Source organism: Accipiter gentilis, chromosome 11 (genome assembly GCF_929443795.1).
Source record: "Accipiter gentilis chromosome 11, bAccGen1.1, whole genome shotgun sequence".
NCBI lineage: Eukaryota > Metazoa > Chordata > Aves > Accipitriformes > Accipitridae > Astur > Astur gentilis.
This window is the reverse complement of record NC_064890.1, coordinates 423,412-438,528: the sequence shown is the minus strand read 5'-3', so window position 1 is coordinate 438,528 and position 15,117 is coordinate 423,412. Positions and strand designations below refer to the sequence as shown.

The following is a 15,117-nucleotide window of genomic DNA, read 5'->3' as shown; positions in this document are numbered from 1 at the left end:
TCCTGAGCAGCAATCCCCTCCCAGGCCAACTCCCCCCAGTTTATATACTGGACATGATGTCACACGGTATGGGATACCCCTTTGGCCAGTTTGGGTCAGCTGTCCCAGCTGTGTCCCAGAAGTTGGGAGAACTTCTTGTGCTCCTCCAGCCTTCTTGCTGGCTGGGCGTGAGGAGCTGAAAAATCCTTGAGTTAGTATGAACACTACTTAGCAACAACTGAAAATGTCAGTGTGTTATCAACATTCTTCTCATACCGAACCCAAAACATAACACTACAACAACTACCAGAAAGAAAGTAACCTCTATCCCAGCCGAAACCAGGACAGTCGCGCTGAACCTCCTCTCTGGGCTTGAGCTGTTACAGATACCTTTGTGTAGCTGAATAGCTCTGCTGCGCAGGGAGGAGAGGGAAGGGTCTCACCCGCACAGACAGCTGAGCAAGATGTGCTATGGAGGCTAGGCAGGATCAACCAGGCAGTTTTCATGGCAGAGTCCCACAGGATTCATGCCAGTGCCTGTGCTGCTTACAGGTCTGGAATGGTCTGGGAAGGGGAGGCGAACTGTGAGACAATAACTAAGGTACCTGGTGTAGTACAACTGAAAGTCGACTGCAAAACCCAGCAGAAGAGCCTCACAGAGCCAAATGGCTGAAGACTACAGCAGATCAACCCCACGCAAGTAAAATGCTAACAACAATAGGCTCTGAGCTGTCTGTTGTTGCCTGGCTGTGGCCAGCGATCCTGCGACCCCACCACAGCAATCAATGCTCAGCAGGTGCCCAACAGAATAGCAGGGATCAAAGGAACAGAAAGTGCCACCACATCACTGCGTGAGCCCCTGGTATGCCTCTCTCCTCAAGGCCACCTGCAGTCCCAGCTCCCCTTTCAGAAAGGTCATACCAGAAGTGGAAAAGGTGCAGACAAGGGAGAAAACATCAATGGCCTCGAGTGGCATCCATGTGAGGCTCAACTAAATAGACAAGACTCTTCAGTCTGGGAAACTGAAGACTGAGGAGCATGACAAAACCAAAAGTGGCACGGAAAAGATAAACAGGTATTATCTCCTTGGGAACTGATGCAAACACCACAAGACAAGGTGACAGATAGGACATCTTCATTAGACACACTCGCACTGATCTGCTCAACAGCATGCCGCCAGGTTCTGGCAATCGACTCCAAATTAGTCTCCCAGGTACCTTAACTTGCATAGTCATAACCACAAATCAGCATGGTGTGCATCATCGGGCATTTGGCTTAACCCAGTCAGAGCGCCCTACCCAGACCTGACTCTTAATTGCAGCAATAACTCTTGGGTTACAGTTTACTACCACACTTTTCTTCAAAGCTACAGCTTCTCCCATCTCACATTAACCTACACCCCCTCTGCCTTGAGGTCTCAACAACCAGTCTAATTTTGTGGCTGGATCCTTTTTCTTCATACTTAAGACTCCAAGATTTTGCACATACACCTTGTTTGTTACAATTACATTCATTCTGTCAAAATACACTAACTCCTACCCACCAGCAATAAAGGCTCTTTCAAAGAAAAACTTGGGAGGGTATTAAGTGAAACTAGTAGAGTCAAAGCAGAACAAAGAATTGGTATTTCCTTATTACCTGGCATGTGTTCACTGTGGAGCTACACACCAGCAAGTCACAGGCTCATGCCAGGGGAAGGGTCCTGGAGAAAGCTGGTCTGGCTCAGTGCAGGCAGCTGCTCAGGGGTGTGGCTGGATGAGTGCTGAGGGTCTCCAAGGCCAGAGACACCACGGCCTCTCGGGGACCCAGTCCGTGTTCGACCTCCCTCCGGTGAAGGGCTTTTCCTGGCACAAAGGGAGGATGTCCCTGGCCGCAGCTTGTGCCTCTCGTCCCGTCCTGTCACCTCCGAGAGGAGCCTGGCTCCGTCCTCTCTCCCCACCCGTCAGCGAGCTGCAGGCTGCCGTAGGGTCTCCCCTTCACCTTCTCCTCTCTGGGCTGAGCAAACCCCATGCTCAGCCTCTCCTCCAACCTCATGTGCTCCAGCCCCGACCTTCCCGAGGCCCCCACGGGACCCGCCACACTACTTCAATGTCCATCCTGCGCTGGTGATCCCAGTCTGGCCCCAGTATCCCGACAGGTCTCGCCAGAGCTGAGCAGCGGGCAGCAATCCCTGCCCTCGCCCTGCCGGCTGCCCTCGGGCCATCACTGCCTGGGAGGTGCTTGACCTCCGTTGCCCAAGGGTGCTGCCAGCACCAGGTCCTTGGGATCCCCCTGGCCTTCTCAGGGAAGCTGGTCGCCCCGTCCTGTCCAGCTCCACAGCGCTGCTGCAGCCCATGGGCAGGACCTGGTACTTGTCCTAGCCAAGCCCCAGCAGTCTCCATCGGCCCATTTCTCCAGCCTGGGGAGATCCTGTGGATGAGCAGCCCTGCTCTCCCGCCTGTCAGCTGCTCCCAAGGCTGGTGACAGGATCTCCCTCCCATCGTCCCGGTGGCCAAAATAGGTACCAAAAAGGACCAGCTCTGTATCCATCCCTGAGGAATGGGATCATAACCAGCCACCAGCTGGACTCCGTATGGCCCATCACCACCCTTTGAGCCTGGTGGTCCAGGCAGCTTTCTACCTACTTCGCTGTCCACCTGCCCAAACCATGCCTGTCCCATTTTGCAATAAGGATGCCGTGGGTGACCACACTGAACACCTCCATAAGCCCAGGACTGACAACCTTTCCTGTGCTCCCCTCGTTCAGAACCAGCCGCACCTTTGGAGAAAGCAGTCGGGTTGGTTGCGTACAATTTAACCTTGGTAAATCCACGCTGGCTATTCCCAGTCACCTTCTGTCCTTCGTGTGCCTGGCCAGGGCTTCCAAGGGGATTTGTTCCATCACCTTCCCAAGGACCAAGGTGAGGCCAAGAGGCCACTAGTTCCCCAGTGCTTCCTTTTTCCCCGCCTTTGATGTAAGCACAAAGAGCTGATATGCATTCAAAATATAGTACTACAATTTTCTGGAACAGACATCAGATGGGGGTTACCAGGTAACCCACCTGGTAGCCCAGGGAGCCCCTAAGCCAACTGCTGATTTAGGCTGGAAGGGTTCCCTGTGGAGGTGTCACCGTGTGCGTGTCCCTTGCCTTGCTCCTCCAGGATTTGTCCTTACCCCTCCAGAAGCAACAGCTCTGCCTCTTGCTCCCAGCAGCAGCTTGCTGGACCCCAGTGGTCTGACCCGCTGTCACCGCACTCACATCTGCCTTCTTGCTATGTTCCTCTTCAAATTATTAATACTCTGAACAAAGTTACAAACTCCAAGGTGTTTTCTCTCCTGCCCCTCCACACCCTGAAAAACTCTCCTGAAGACAAGAATTCATCTTTTGTTTGTGCTTTCCCATGACAATCTCTTTGCCTGGCACAAGGTACATTGCAGCTCTTCTGCTCTCCACATGTAACTTCTACAGTCCTTTCAGAGGTGCTTCCATCCAGCTGTTTTGAAGTTTTGATAAATCCCATCAGTCAGCTCTCTTACATGCATTTCTCTCTTATTAAAGAATTAAAATAAGATTAGGGAGACATGGTCTTCTGAAAATGCAATGGTTAAATCTCACCAGAGGTTATTTTCCAGCTGATAAATTTTCCTGTTTTCCATTAATGGTATAACTACTATACCACATCCAAATTCATTGGTCAGTCTTTAGCTCTCCACATTGACACTAAGGCTTTAACAAAAGACGGCTTCAACAGCCTCTTCTTGCTAATCTCTTTTCCCTGATATAATAACTGTTTTGAGTGAAAAGAAAGTGCACATTATTACTACCTACTCATCTGCTCCATACTTAAAATTCCTTCAGTAATTACCTACTGTTTTGTTTTTTTAAATCAGTTTGCTTCAGCACTCACCTGCTGATCCATTCTTCTGTGAAACTTCCACAACACTTTATGCTATTGATTTAGTTCGTTTCTTCATCTCACTTACTGCCTCCTTGCGTGGCTCTACCCCGAGCTCCGGATGCTCGAAAGGGACCGTACTGCCATGGGCTGAAATGCACGATGCTCAGCCCGGCACGTCCCCGTTCTCCGCCATTCCTGAGGCCTCAGATAAGGGGCTGTTGTGGCCAGGGGTCCCGACGCCAGTGACTCTGCAGGTGCCGTCACACAACCCCTTTGGCCGAGCTGCGCTTGTCAAGGGGCTGCCACCCCCAGCTGCCTTCCCACCCCCTCGCAAAGAAGCACCCCTACAGCCAGGTGAGCAGCGACACTTGCAGCAGCACCAGCTGGCAAGCCAAAAGAGACGCTGGAAGATGCGTGCTCCTCTGCTCAGTGGCTTTTAATTAAAAAAAATAATGACAATGTTGATAAATTTATTAACCACTCCCCTGATGATCAATTCAGCCAGTATTTGTCCAACATGCAGAGCCTTGGCAGCCTCCCAACAGCAACCCAAAAGCTTGACTGTTCCCAGGCAACCGCAGCCTCCAGGTTCACGCAGGACAACTTTACAATATTACCATGTTTTCAGTAAAAATTCTGCCGTACAAAGGAATTTCAAGTTGTCAAATAAACTAAAGTTAATAGTAAGTTAAATAGTATTAGGAGGGCCAATATTGACTGCCTTACTTCCATATTTTACCCAGTTTAAAAAATATGCATTTTTCTTCTATTAGCAACTGCAGAGTTTGCAGACTGCTGCATTTAAATACTGCAGAATCCTTTGGGTCTGTATGGAAATTTATACCACGCTTCCCACAGAAAACAAAGACCCTGAGGCAGGATGCAATTACTTTGGTCACAACAGCACAAAAAGTAGGAAAAACTCTAAACCAACCCAGTGAAGAAAAAGACAAGAATTGAATATGTCTGTGCAATAAGAATCTGGAGAAACATGGACTAAAAATGGTCTAACAACGATATAAAAATTACAGCTTCTTGGTGTTAAGAAATGCTTCTCAGCAAGAAAAAAAATGGTCACTAACCATGAAAAATCTTATCCATACATTCACTTTGGTTTAATGCAAACTAAAACAAGGATATCAATTAAACAAACACTGTTGAAACTCTAAGGAGAAGATCCAGTCCTTTCACCAACATCACTAAGACGGAAAAGGAGAATTTCAACAGAAGAAGTATGAACGTCAACAAATACAGAGAAAGAAAATATTAAAAGTATGCATTACTTAATTTTTAAGCTTTTTTGTTATCAAATTCAAGGTCAGGTTGGACAGGGCTCTGAGCAACCTGATCTAGTTGAAGATGTCCCCGCCCAGGGCAGGGGGGTTGGACTAGATGACTTTTGAAGGTCCCTTCCAACTCAAACCATTTCGTGATTCTATGATTCTAAATAAAACATTTCACAAATCATTTTACATTGCTACAAACATCCATAATTTATAGCGACAAGTCCATCCTGAAGCATGTGCCTTAATTCCAGCTACCTAGTGTATATAATATTTTGCTCCAAATACTTAGCAGTACCAGCAGGTGAGCTAGCCCAGAAGATAACAATTTGGTGAAAATCCCACAGAGCAATGTGCTAGCAGAGGTATGTGTGCTCACCAGAAGGAGGTGATCTAAGCTGCTACCATTCAACTTGTCATCTGCACCTCACCTAAGAGGCCTCAGCCACCAAGCACACTGGAGAGACCCCACCAAGTGCTACCCGTGCAGCGTCCAGAGCCGCCATGCTCACCCCATCACCCGGGTCAACTTCTGGCACAACCTTGACTCTGCTTTCCCTGCAGCAACTACAACACCTTGTTACATGGAAAATTAATGTGAAAACATTACTAACAGAAGAGAATGAAAATGCCGTTGCTTTACTGAAGCAGGCACTGCTACTCTAACAACCTTCCATTTTGCATTTGGGCTAGGACCACTTTCCACCCATTAGCAGATGCTGCGCCCTCTCCCATCCAGTGCTCCCCATCCGCACTGCCTCCAAGCGCACACCAGCTTTCTCCCCCCAACACTCTCCACAGCGCATGGCTCATCCCTCGCATGTGCTGCTGCCCGGCGTGTTCTGCTTCCCGGCACTTGCTGCCTTCCCCCGGCCACCGCTCCAGGCTTCCTCTGCTGCGATGGCTCGCCGCCCGTTACAGAAGTCAATTTGGTAAAACGATGGGTATAAAAAAAAAAAGTGTAAATTTCCATCGATTAACCAGTAACAACAAAGAGCCAATCAGAAGCAGGGAGGAAGATTATGTTAGGTTAGCTGGCTGTTTAATTAATCAACCAAGCCTTTAACAATGCCAATGACCTGTGAATGTCAGGAAACATTTAGAGAAACAGTAGTCTACAGCAAAACTAAGCTATAAGCCAAAAGCAGCTATGGACTGTTTCATTAAAACTAGCATCACCAGGAAAAGCAGAACTTTTAACAAACTGACAGAAGTTTTCTTCCTATTGAGAACTGTAAAATTACAGGACCGTGAGAATGGACTAGATGCCATCTTTTAGAGGCATTGTTTAATACTGCTTCATGACATCTGTTTTGCATGATTTTAATTAATCAAAATTGCCACGGATATGCCACCATCATACCAGCTGAGGGCTGAAAAAAAATGTGTAGTAGTAACAATAAATAATGTCAAAGACCTGAATGGAGGAATGAGGTTGATTGGCATCTGGGGTCAATCAAACAGAGATGATATTAAAAGGAAATAAGATAACACTAATAAAATTTGCATCCTAAATAAGCAGGTTGTTATACCATTGAGTATATACTATCACAAGTTATACCACAAAATGCAACATGTTTCTAGACAATAAGAGGAGACTCAGCAAAAACAAATCATTTTGTAAAACTTCCCACATACACATACTCAGTAGAGGAGAGAAACTATGCCTGATAATGACCTACACATGAGACAGCAAATTAGAAATCTATTTACCAGCAATAAGGGGGGAAGACACCTTGTAGAAAAACATACTCTGTCAGATCACAGGAAAGGGAAGAGAAATTACCCTTATCCAGCTCCAGTTCAGATTCATTTGGAGCACCAGTCCCTAAATTAATCTGTGCCTTGATAAACAAGCACTAGCAGTGGGAAGAAACACCATTTAGTTTTAGCTGCTGGTAAAAACCTGCGGTGCTCTTGGAGGAAAACCCAGCAAGCGCAAGCAGCCAGCTCAGGCCTGGGCAAGGCTAACACTGAGGCAAAAGGCTCGAAGCTAAAGCACCATCACAGCTCCAGGTTTATGATCCCCTGGGAGACAACACCCACAGGAGAAAGGAGAAACACCCGCCGATGCTTCCTCCCCACCACCAGCACCACACTTGTTTCAGGTACAATGCAACACACAGATTCTGCCTTGGAGGATCCCAGCAGTTTGTGACCACAGTACTGCAAAGGGTCCACGAGGAGTAGCTTTGCAATCCGCCCTCGTGCTTTACGCTGCCCTGTGGGACAGCCAGGCTCCCCAGGGGAATTCCCCCAGCAGAGAGGTAAAATAACCTGCAACATCCTGCCCAGCACCATCAAAGAGAAGGGGCATTTCCAAGTGCCACGGTTCCTTTATGTCCACGGGCAGGGGAGCAGGGCATGCCTCCTGCTCTGCCGAAGAGACGCGAGGCACTCGGAGCCAGAGCACGGAAGAGAGAGGCACATCTCTATACACAAGCCCAGTCTTGTCAGGAAGCACCATTGTGCTAACGGGAACCATAAGTGGCTCCAAGACTGGGATCCAGTCCTTACAGCTTGGGATGGACGATCTTGCTTTGTGCTACTTTCCTGCTCTGTGCACATTCAGGGCTACTCAAATTTGCCTCACGGGATGGTCTGGATGCTAAGGTAGTCTACGGAGTGAGAAGGTCATTTCCCAGCTCCTTCTGCTTTGTTGGTTTTTCTAAACAAGCACAGCCCAGCATCCCTACTTCACACGCCCAAGGAGAGAAACGGCTCTCCCGCAGAAACACTGCAAGTGCCCAACGAAAATACTGGAGAACCAAGATGGCTCACTTCTGCAGCAGCAGCCCTGAGGTCATTGCAGCAGCTGCAGGAGCAGAGTGCAGCAAGCCCTCTCCGGAGAGCTGCGAGCACAGCACTTGCATGAGCTGCTCTCCACGGACAGCCATCTGCAGCCCAAGCATCTGGCCCAGCAGGGCCACTGTGGGCAGCTTGAGCCACTGGGGACAGGCAGTGGGACAGCAGACCCTACCCACCAGCAAAGGCAGCTCAGTGCCCACAGTCCCAGCTATTGTGATAACAGGGCTGACAGGCTTTTCCAGGCCATCCCAGGGAAGGACACAACCTGGAAGGAGATCCAAACCGAGCTCCATGTTGCTTAACGCTCTCTGATGTGGATGAAGTTCATTCCTGCACAGTGTGTTGTGCTGGAACCAGAGAGCCCAGATCCCAGAGCTACTCCTGAGCCAGTCCTCGGACTGAGAAATGCTGTGTACCCGCTGCTGTACAAATTCCCTTACCAACATAGCACAGTGACTGGCATCGCATTGAAACCTCATACAGAGAGAGAGCAGATGATGAGAAAAAGACAGCATCAGAAAATATGTCTTCCCAACAGCCAGGGACAGTAAACCATGCTGTAATCTCCCACAGAAGCAAATAACCTCCTTTCTTGGGATATTTGGGATGAAGAGTAAGTATCAATGTGACAAGTGAGACTGGGAAAATTCTTACTGGATCTTTTAATTGATTTGGTTCTTGGATTTGGAGCTACATTGCAAAGGCATTACACCACAGAACAACTCAAGTAAATACATTTAAGATGACGCATTAATGTTAGGACTCTTTAGTATCAGAAAAGTCCCCAAAAGAATGAAAGGAATTCAGAGAATAGTTCATACTTATTAGTTAATCTGAAGTGGCTGATAGAAAGAAAGATTAGTAAAACAAATATTAAAACACAACAATTACTTTAAGAGATCACTACAGTGTTGCACAGTTACAAAGACAGACAATTAATTTATGGTTATTAGTAAAACTAAATCAATGCTCCTGCATACCCTTTTTAATGCAACATATTAACTGGAAAAGAGCTTATATTGAAATGTAATTTTAAGCAGGAGAACAGAAATAAGAATATTTGCTGGCTGGAAAATGTGTCTTTGTATGTGTTCATACAACACATAGCATACTGATGCTGCAATCACAAATGAGAACCTAGGTATTGCCATAAATACATATCAGTATCTCTGACAATTATGAATCCATAAACCAGCATAACCAATTAAGTTTGCTGCAAAGCTAGAGGACAAATTAGTGAGGTCCCTTGGACTCAATTACCAACAGCAAGCGTGCACTGTTCCATCCCGTATTTCATTCAGTACTGGAGCAGCCATTAGCTCTGCCTCCCCGCCAGAGCAACCCCCGGGATCACAGCCAGCTCCGCAGGAGTCCAGACAAGACTACTTAGACCAAATGCACACAGCCCCCATCCCAAAACAATGCGGAATCTCAGCTCTTGTTTGATTCTTACTGAGCACAAACATGAGCCAGCAGCAGGGACTAAAAAGCACGCACCCACTTGTATTTAACCCGTTCCCAGGGGTTGCAGTGACCTGTCCTGTTTTCCTTCCCAGCAGGACTCCCTTGATTGCTGCCCCAGGTGCCAGCACTGTGCCAGCACAGGTGGGCTGCATCCCTCCCCCAGGGCCAAGCCATCACAGGCTTATCAGCCCACCAGCCAGCCACACCTCCCATTCCAGCCGCTGTCACAGGGTTACTGCATGCCTCGCTCCTCATCCTACAGGCAATTGATTGACCAAACCCAGTGAAATTAAAGATAAAATTTCAGTTTGTGAATGGCCGAGAAAGGAATACTGCTCTGAGGCAAAGCCAATGGTACACGCTGTCCCTGGGACCAAGGCCATGCAACATCATGTAATACCAAATCTTTATAAACTGCTAGTGAACTGAAAAGCTAAACTGAAAACAATGCCAAAAACTTTTTACTATGTAGTTTGCAAAATGTAAGATCATGGATCTAATTCCATTGACTTTTTGAAAGAAGAAATGAATAGGCTGGAGATGAAGCAGGAGAATCACTGATATCAGAGATGCTTTTTCTCAAACATGCTTATGCGTTCTGCTGGGCTTCTATTCAGAGAAACAAGCAGCTAAATGCATGGTCACAATACTAAGAGGTCCCATTATCGGTAGAGAATGCGAGTGGGCAGCAAGACAAGCTTTGAAATTTTGTATATATAAGCTAATTTGGAAATTAAAAGTATAAAGTGGAGACCGAGATTTCTGCATCAGAAAGTTCTCCAAATGAGTAACTTAGATGCAGAATACTGCCAGGCAAAAAACTCAGCTTCGTGTAGCTGAAAGAAAAAAAATGTAAATGCAAGATATATTCTAAAACTGCGCTCTGTTACCTCTTTTGTAACTGCACTGCTGACTTTGTAATCTGGGATTTAACATTTTTTTTTCCTAGCGTAAAGCTCATTTTCACTCTGAGCTTGCCTATCATGTAAAGTGGATTTGGGCGAAGCAGAACCATGCTATTCTTCCATGAGTGGTGACTCCCCATAAACCATGTTGAGAACAAATCCTCTGGGGCCTCTACAAATTTAGGAGCTGAGGAATCGGGGAATGCTTGCTGTCAAGGTACAGAGATCACCCAAGTTGGCCCATGGTCTCAGGACTGCAGAAGACGTCATGGGAGACGTGGGACCACTGAAGAATGGGCAGTCGGTATGCCCTGGGTGTGCACAGGCACCCTCCCAGCAGCAATAACTAATGAACAAATGGGATTTTCACACTTAAAACTCACTTACAGGTTGATCTCCGCAGCTCTTGCCACATCCCAGCCAGATGCCATAGGCCAAGGTGAGGAAAGACATCTCCCCAAAGGCTTGCTACCCCACGCTCTTCTGCTCTTCATGCACTATCATTGCCGTCTACGGCTGTATGACTGCCCAGGTATAAAGCAAGAGGTACTGTCTACTGTCAACTCAGCTGGTACAGCTAAAGAAAACAGACAGGGTTTCAGGCCCACGACTCATGCCTCAGGTTGGGAGAGCTTTGTCTGCTTTTTCCAGATATATTAGTATGTCTGACAAAGGATAGTGCTGCTCCACAACCGTCTCCTGTCTCTGACAAGAAGCAGAGAGTAGACAAGCGGCCCAAAGTTCTGAAAAAAAAAAAGCCCATGCTGCCATAAAAATATCTGGGACAAGACATAATGAGAGATGGCAAAAAAGGAGGGAATCCACTGCAGACCCAGCTCCTATGGGATATTTGGCGAGTCCAAGTTTGAACATCTTCAGATTTGCAATTACTTACAACCTACTGCCAAACTCTCACCTTTGATGTAATCTGACCCACTATAGCAAGGACCTTCACACAATTGGCTTGTGCAGCCCATCCATCCACACACGCATGCACAACATTGCAAGTTTTTAAAAATATACTCTCTAACTAAATGCATAAAGAACTTCCTGACACAGCTAGAGACAGTCAGAGTGGTGCTAGGCAGTGAACTCATCTCCAGAGCTGTACACAACATGCATTCCAATTCCTCCCTTTTAAAGACTTTTTCTGTTAATTTCTTGTACTGTGTTTGGTCTCTGCATGACACTAAGAAAGAAATAATTTCAATTATGTTTCTTCAGCACTTGGGTAGATATTCATTTTTAAGGTATGATGTGATTCACAAACTCTAACCACAGGCTGAGAAATGCTAGGGACAGCAAAAAAAAACAATTTAAAGCCAGAGATGCATGCTGAATAGCACGGCAGGGCGGTGAATTTGGACCAAGCCCAGAGACAGCCCCTCTCTGCATGTACAGGTCCCAGCCTCCCTCCAAAACCCAGGGAGAAAACAACATGAGTCACCTCACCCATGCTTGATAAAACTGTAGTCTGAAAACGAACAGCACGCTCTAATGTATTACACTGAGTCTCTGTGAAACGTGGGCAACAAAGAACTCTAACAGCATGTACTTTATGAAAGGTTACCTCGTAAATATATTATTACAATTCAATTAACTTACTGAGGGAGGGGATGAACAGCACAGAGGGAGCTGAGGCTGTGCCGTGGGGTGAGCTGAACCTCGCGCAAGCGAAGCGATCCCCCCTATCTCTCCCACAAGTGCAGCATTTGCAGACGATGAGTGGGATCAGGGAACTGGTCCAACAGTAACGAACCCCAGAGTCCCCATCACTCCAGACATATGCTCAGATAAACCCAGAAGAAATCCATTAGCAGATCAGATCCATAGTCATCAACAGCCACCGCCAAGCCATTAGCAGAGAAAAGCCCTAAGTGTGAAAGCGCATCAGGAAATTTTTCAGACTTAAGTTAAAAATTCAGGGACGCTCCTGAGGTCCCTGCAGGCACCATGTGGGCACTGAGGAGCCCCAGCCACGCTGAAGCATGTGTCAGCCACGCAAGGCAGGGGCAGGACCGGAGCCGCAGCCCTGGCCCCACCAGCTGACTGGGAGCACCACGTTCCCAGGCGCCGCTGGGTGGTTGCACCTCAAAGGGCTGCATGGTACAGGGGCAACAGCTGGTTCCTTCTGAGAGCCACCAGAAAGACACCACGCAGGATTCGAGGACAGAGCCAGCACCCTGATGACCAGACAAGGGCAAGGACAGTCGGCAGACTTCATCGTGAGCATGCACCCTCCAGCCAGCCCTGTGGTAGGGAGTCACTGAGACCTGCTCGCAGGTACGGAGACCATGCCCAGCTCACCACTGGCAGCCTGCAGCAGGACACTGGGTGCCCGGGAGCAGACGTCCATCACACTACAGCACATTGGTACTGGCCCACCAAGGCTGTATCTACGCAAGCTGTTATTCCCACAGCACATGGCGCAGCCAGCCCTGACCTCCTTCCTCCACAGCACTGGCATGGGATGCCCTTCCAAAACCCACTGCTGTCAGGCAGGGGAACGCACCAACTTCATCCCTTACTTGTGCATCAGTTCACACCAATTTCACTAAGAGACTACCTCTTAGGCCAAAGTATCAAACAGGATGGCACATGCAGCTCCTGCGAGTGCAGACGCTGGGTATGTACCAACGCTGGTCCGGCGAGATGCTTTCACCTTCGTTACCATGCCTACACGGGGCAACACATCTCAGCATGAATATACGCCACTGAGGAGCGGGTGGTCCTGCTACCTGATGGCAGTGTCAGCCGCTGAGCACCATGTGCCCACACCGGCCAGCAGGACGGAGCCAGGCTGCTCGGTGGCACAAGCAGGGCTCAGCTCTCGGGTCGCTGGCTGGGCTGCCACGGGAAGGAGGGGGCATGACGCATGGGGAGGGGTCTGCCCGCCTGCCTGTCCCATGGACATGGGATGCTACCAGCAAGGAGGGCCTGCACTCTTTGTAGTGGGGTGCTTTTCTCCCAGCCCCACAGTGTCGTAACAAAGCCCTACGGGTAAAGATGCTCCTTCCTCTGCTCACACTTCCAGATCTGCCATCGCACGTTTTGCTTGCATGCAAACAGAGTTGGCGGAGGTTTTGTGAAGAAGTGGGTCTGCAGCACTGTTCATTTTAACTGTAAATTTCCAGTAATTTATGTGGGTTTTTTCACCTAAGGTTTCATATCCACCTTTTTTTTTTAAATGCTGATAAATAACTTTGGACGTTTATTTCAATCTGGGCATCTTCAGCACATCGGGTGGCATGTCACAGCACTGCCGGGCACTGGAATGCCAACATCTCGGCAGCTGGAGACAGCAGGAAGCCTCTTTTTGGGCTGATCCACAGAGAACCATACATTAAAAATGAAGCTAATCTCAGAATTTTCCACCAACCCAGATTTTAATAAAAATAATCTCCCCTGGAGACAGCAGTAATATAAAGCTCCAATACTGCTTCTCATACTGTGGCCCATGCTTTCTTTCCAGTAACTGTGAATTATGGCTCAATTATGTTCACTTTGCCCTCTAAGCACAGGCAAGGAAAGAGCAGAAGGGCTGCCCTCATGTCTTCTTTCCGAAAAAAAATTAAGTGCATAGCACAGGCTTGTGCCTGCTCCTGAGCTCCTCATCGCATGCACAAGCAGGACCTTACACTTCTGGTGCAGTACGTTTTGCAAGTACTTTCCCTCCAAGGATCTGTGAAATCCACCCTACACTGTCCGTGCCAGCCACAAACAAACCTTCAGCTCCTGGAGTGGATCAGCAGTTGAACCTTCAAGCTACAAAACCTCTGGCAACTACAGGTCTGCAACTGCTTAGGGGACAGAGCTCAGAAAGACAAGAGAAATGCCCATTTTGACATTTTAGCCCGAGCAGTGCCCAATACCGCTTTTGGCGCTCGCCCTTAAACAGTGAAGGGCACTTCCTAAACATTAGGGTGAGGTAACTGCTATTGTCCCACTTCACAGACAAGCTCTCTGTGAGGCTGAACAGCATCACTGAAAACAGAAATGACATGTGAACGCTCAGCTCCAGGAAGACATTTCACCCCTGCTCCCACACCCTCTCCCAGCAAAACACAACATACAGGGTGTCGCAATGACCTGCAATGCTCTCCATTGATCGACAGTGGAGCGAGGGGAGCTCCAACCACCCACCTTTACCCCCTCCTCCTCGGCCCTGCCGCACTCGCACCATCTCACCCAGACTGCCCGTGCATTAGCCAACACACTTGTGATGGTGGTGCCAGGGACCCCTGGCGCCATTCCCACGTGGGAGTCCCACTCCGTCCAAAGGGAAGGATGCAAACTCAGAAAAAATGTACAAGATGGAGGCGTGCATCTCATTAGTCACTGTCATGTTCAAATCTTCTCAGATCAATTCTACAAGGAAGCAATTAACTGGAGAGCAAGACGGGCTCAGAGCAGTGCCCACCTGCGCAGAAAGGACAGTGCCGGGGAGCCACCTGATCGGTCCCCAGGACCCACAGGCTCCTCCCGAGCTGTCTTGGACACCCCGAGGAAGGGTCCTCAGCTCCCGGCTGCCCCAGGACTAGACAGACCCCACTGCCAGAGACAGCCTGTCCTTCTTCAGCCCCTAAACCAGCAGAAGGTTTGGGCACCTGCAGCTGCACCCCCAGTTCAGGCATTCCCGCTCCAAGGACCAAGCCCAGCCAGCCCTCGCCATATGCTAATGGCCACACCAGCCATCCCACTGCCAGGGACAAAATGCAGGAAACCCGGCGTCATGCCACACAGTGAGGTCCTCCTGCCCTCTCTGTGGAGAGGACCCAGCTGCAGGAGCCATCCTGTGC

The 15,117-nt window shown here is 48.5% G+C and overlaps 1 protein-coding gene across 15 annotated transcripts in view; it reads right to left on the bottom strand.

Moving 5' to 3' along the window:
• The window catches only part of SHANK3 (SH3 and multiple ankyrin repeat domains 3), a 383,319-nt gene that overhangs the window by 329,607 nt on the left and 38,595 nt on the right, over positions 1-15,117 (bottom strand). Inside the window, exon 1 of one of the 15 annotated variants that reach the window (XM_049813572.1) lies at positions 3,868-3,978. The exons of the other annotated variants lie outside the window; for them this stretch is intronic. Within the exon in view, the coding sequence (XP_049669529.1) occupies positions 3,868-3,879 (12 nt within the window). The 5' untranslated portion in view covers positions 3,880-3,978. Of the gene's footprint in view, positions 1-3,867; positions 3,979-15,117 lie in introns of those variants that run through there. 15 annotated transcript variants of the gene reach the window in all.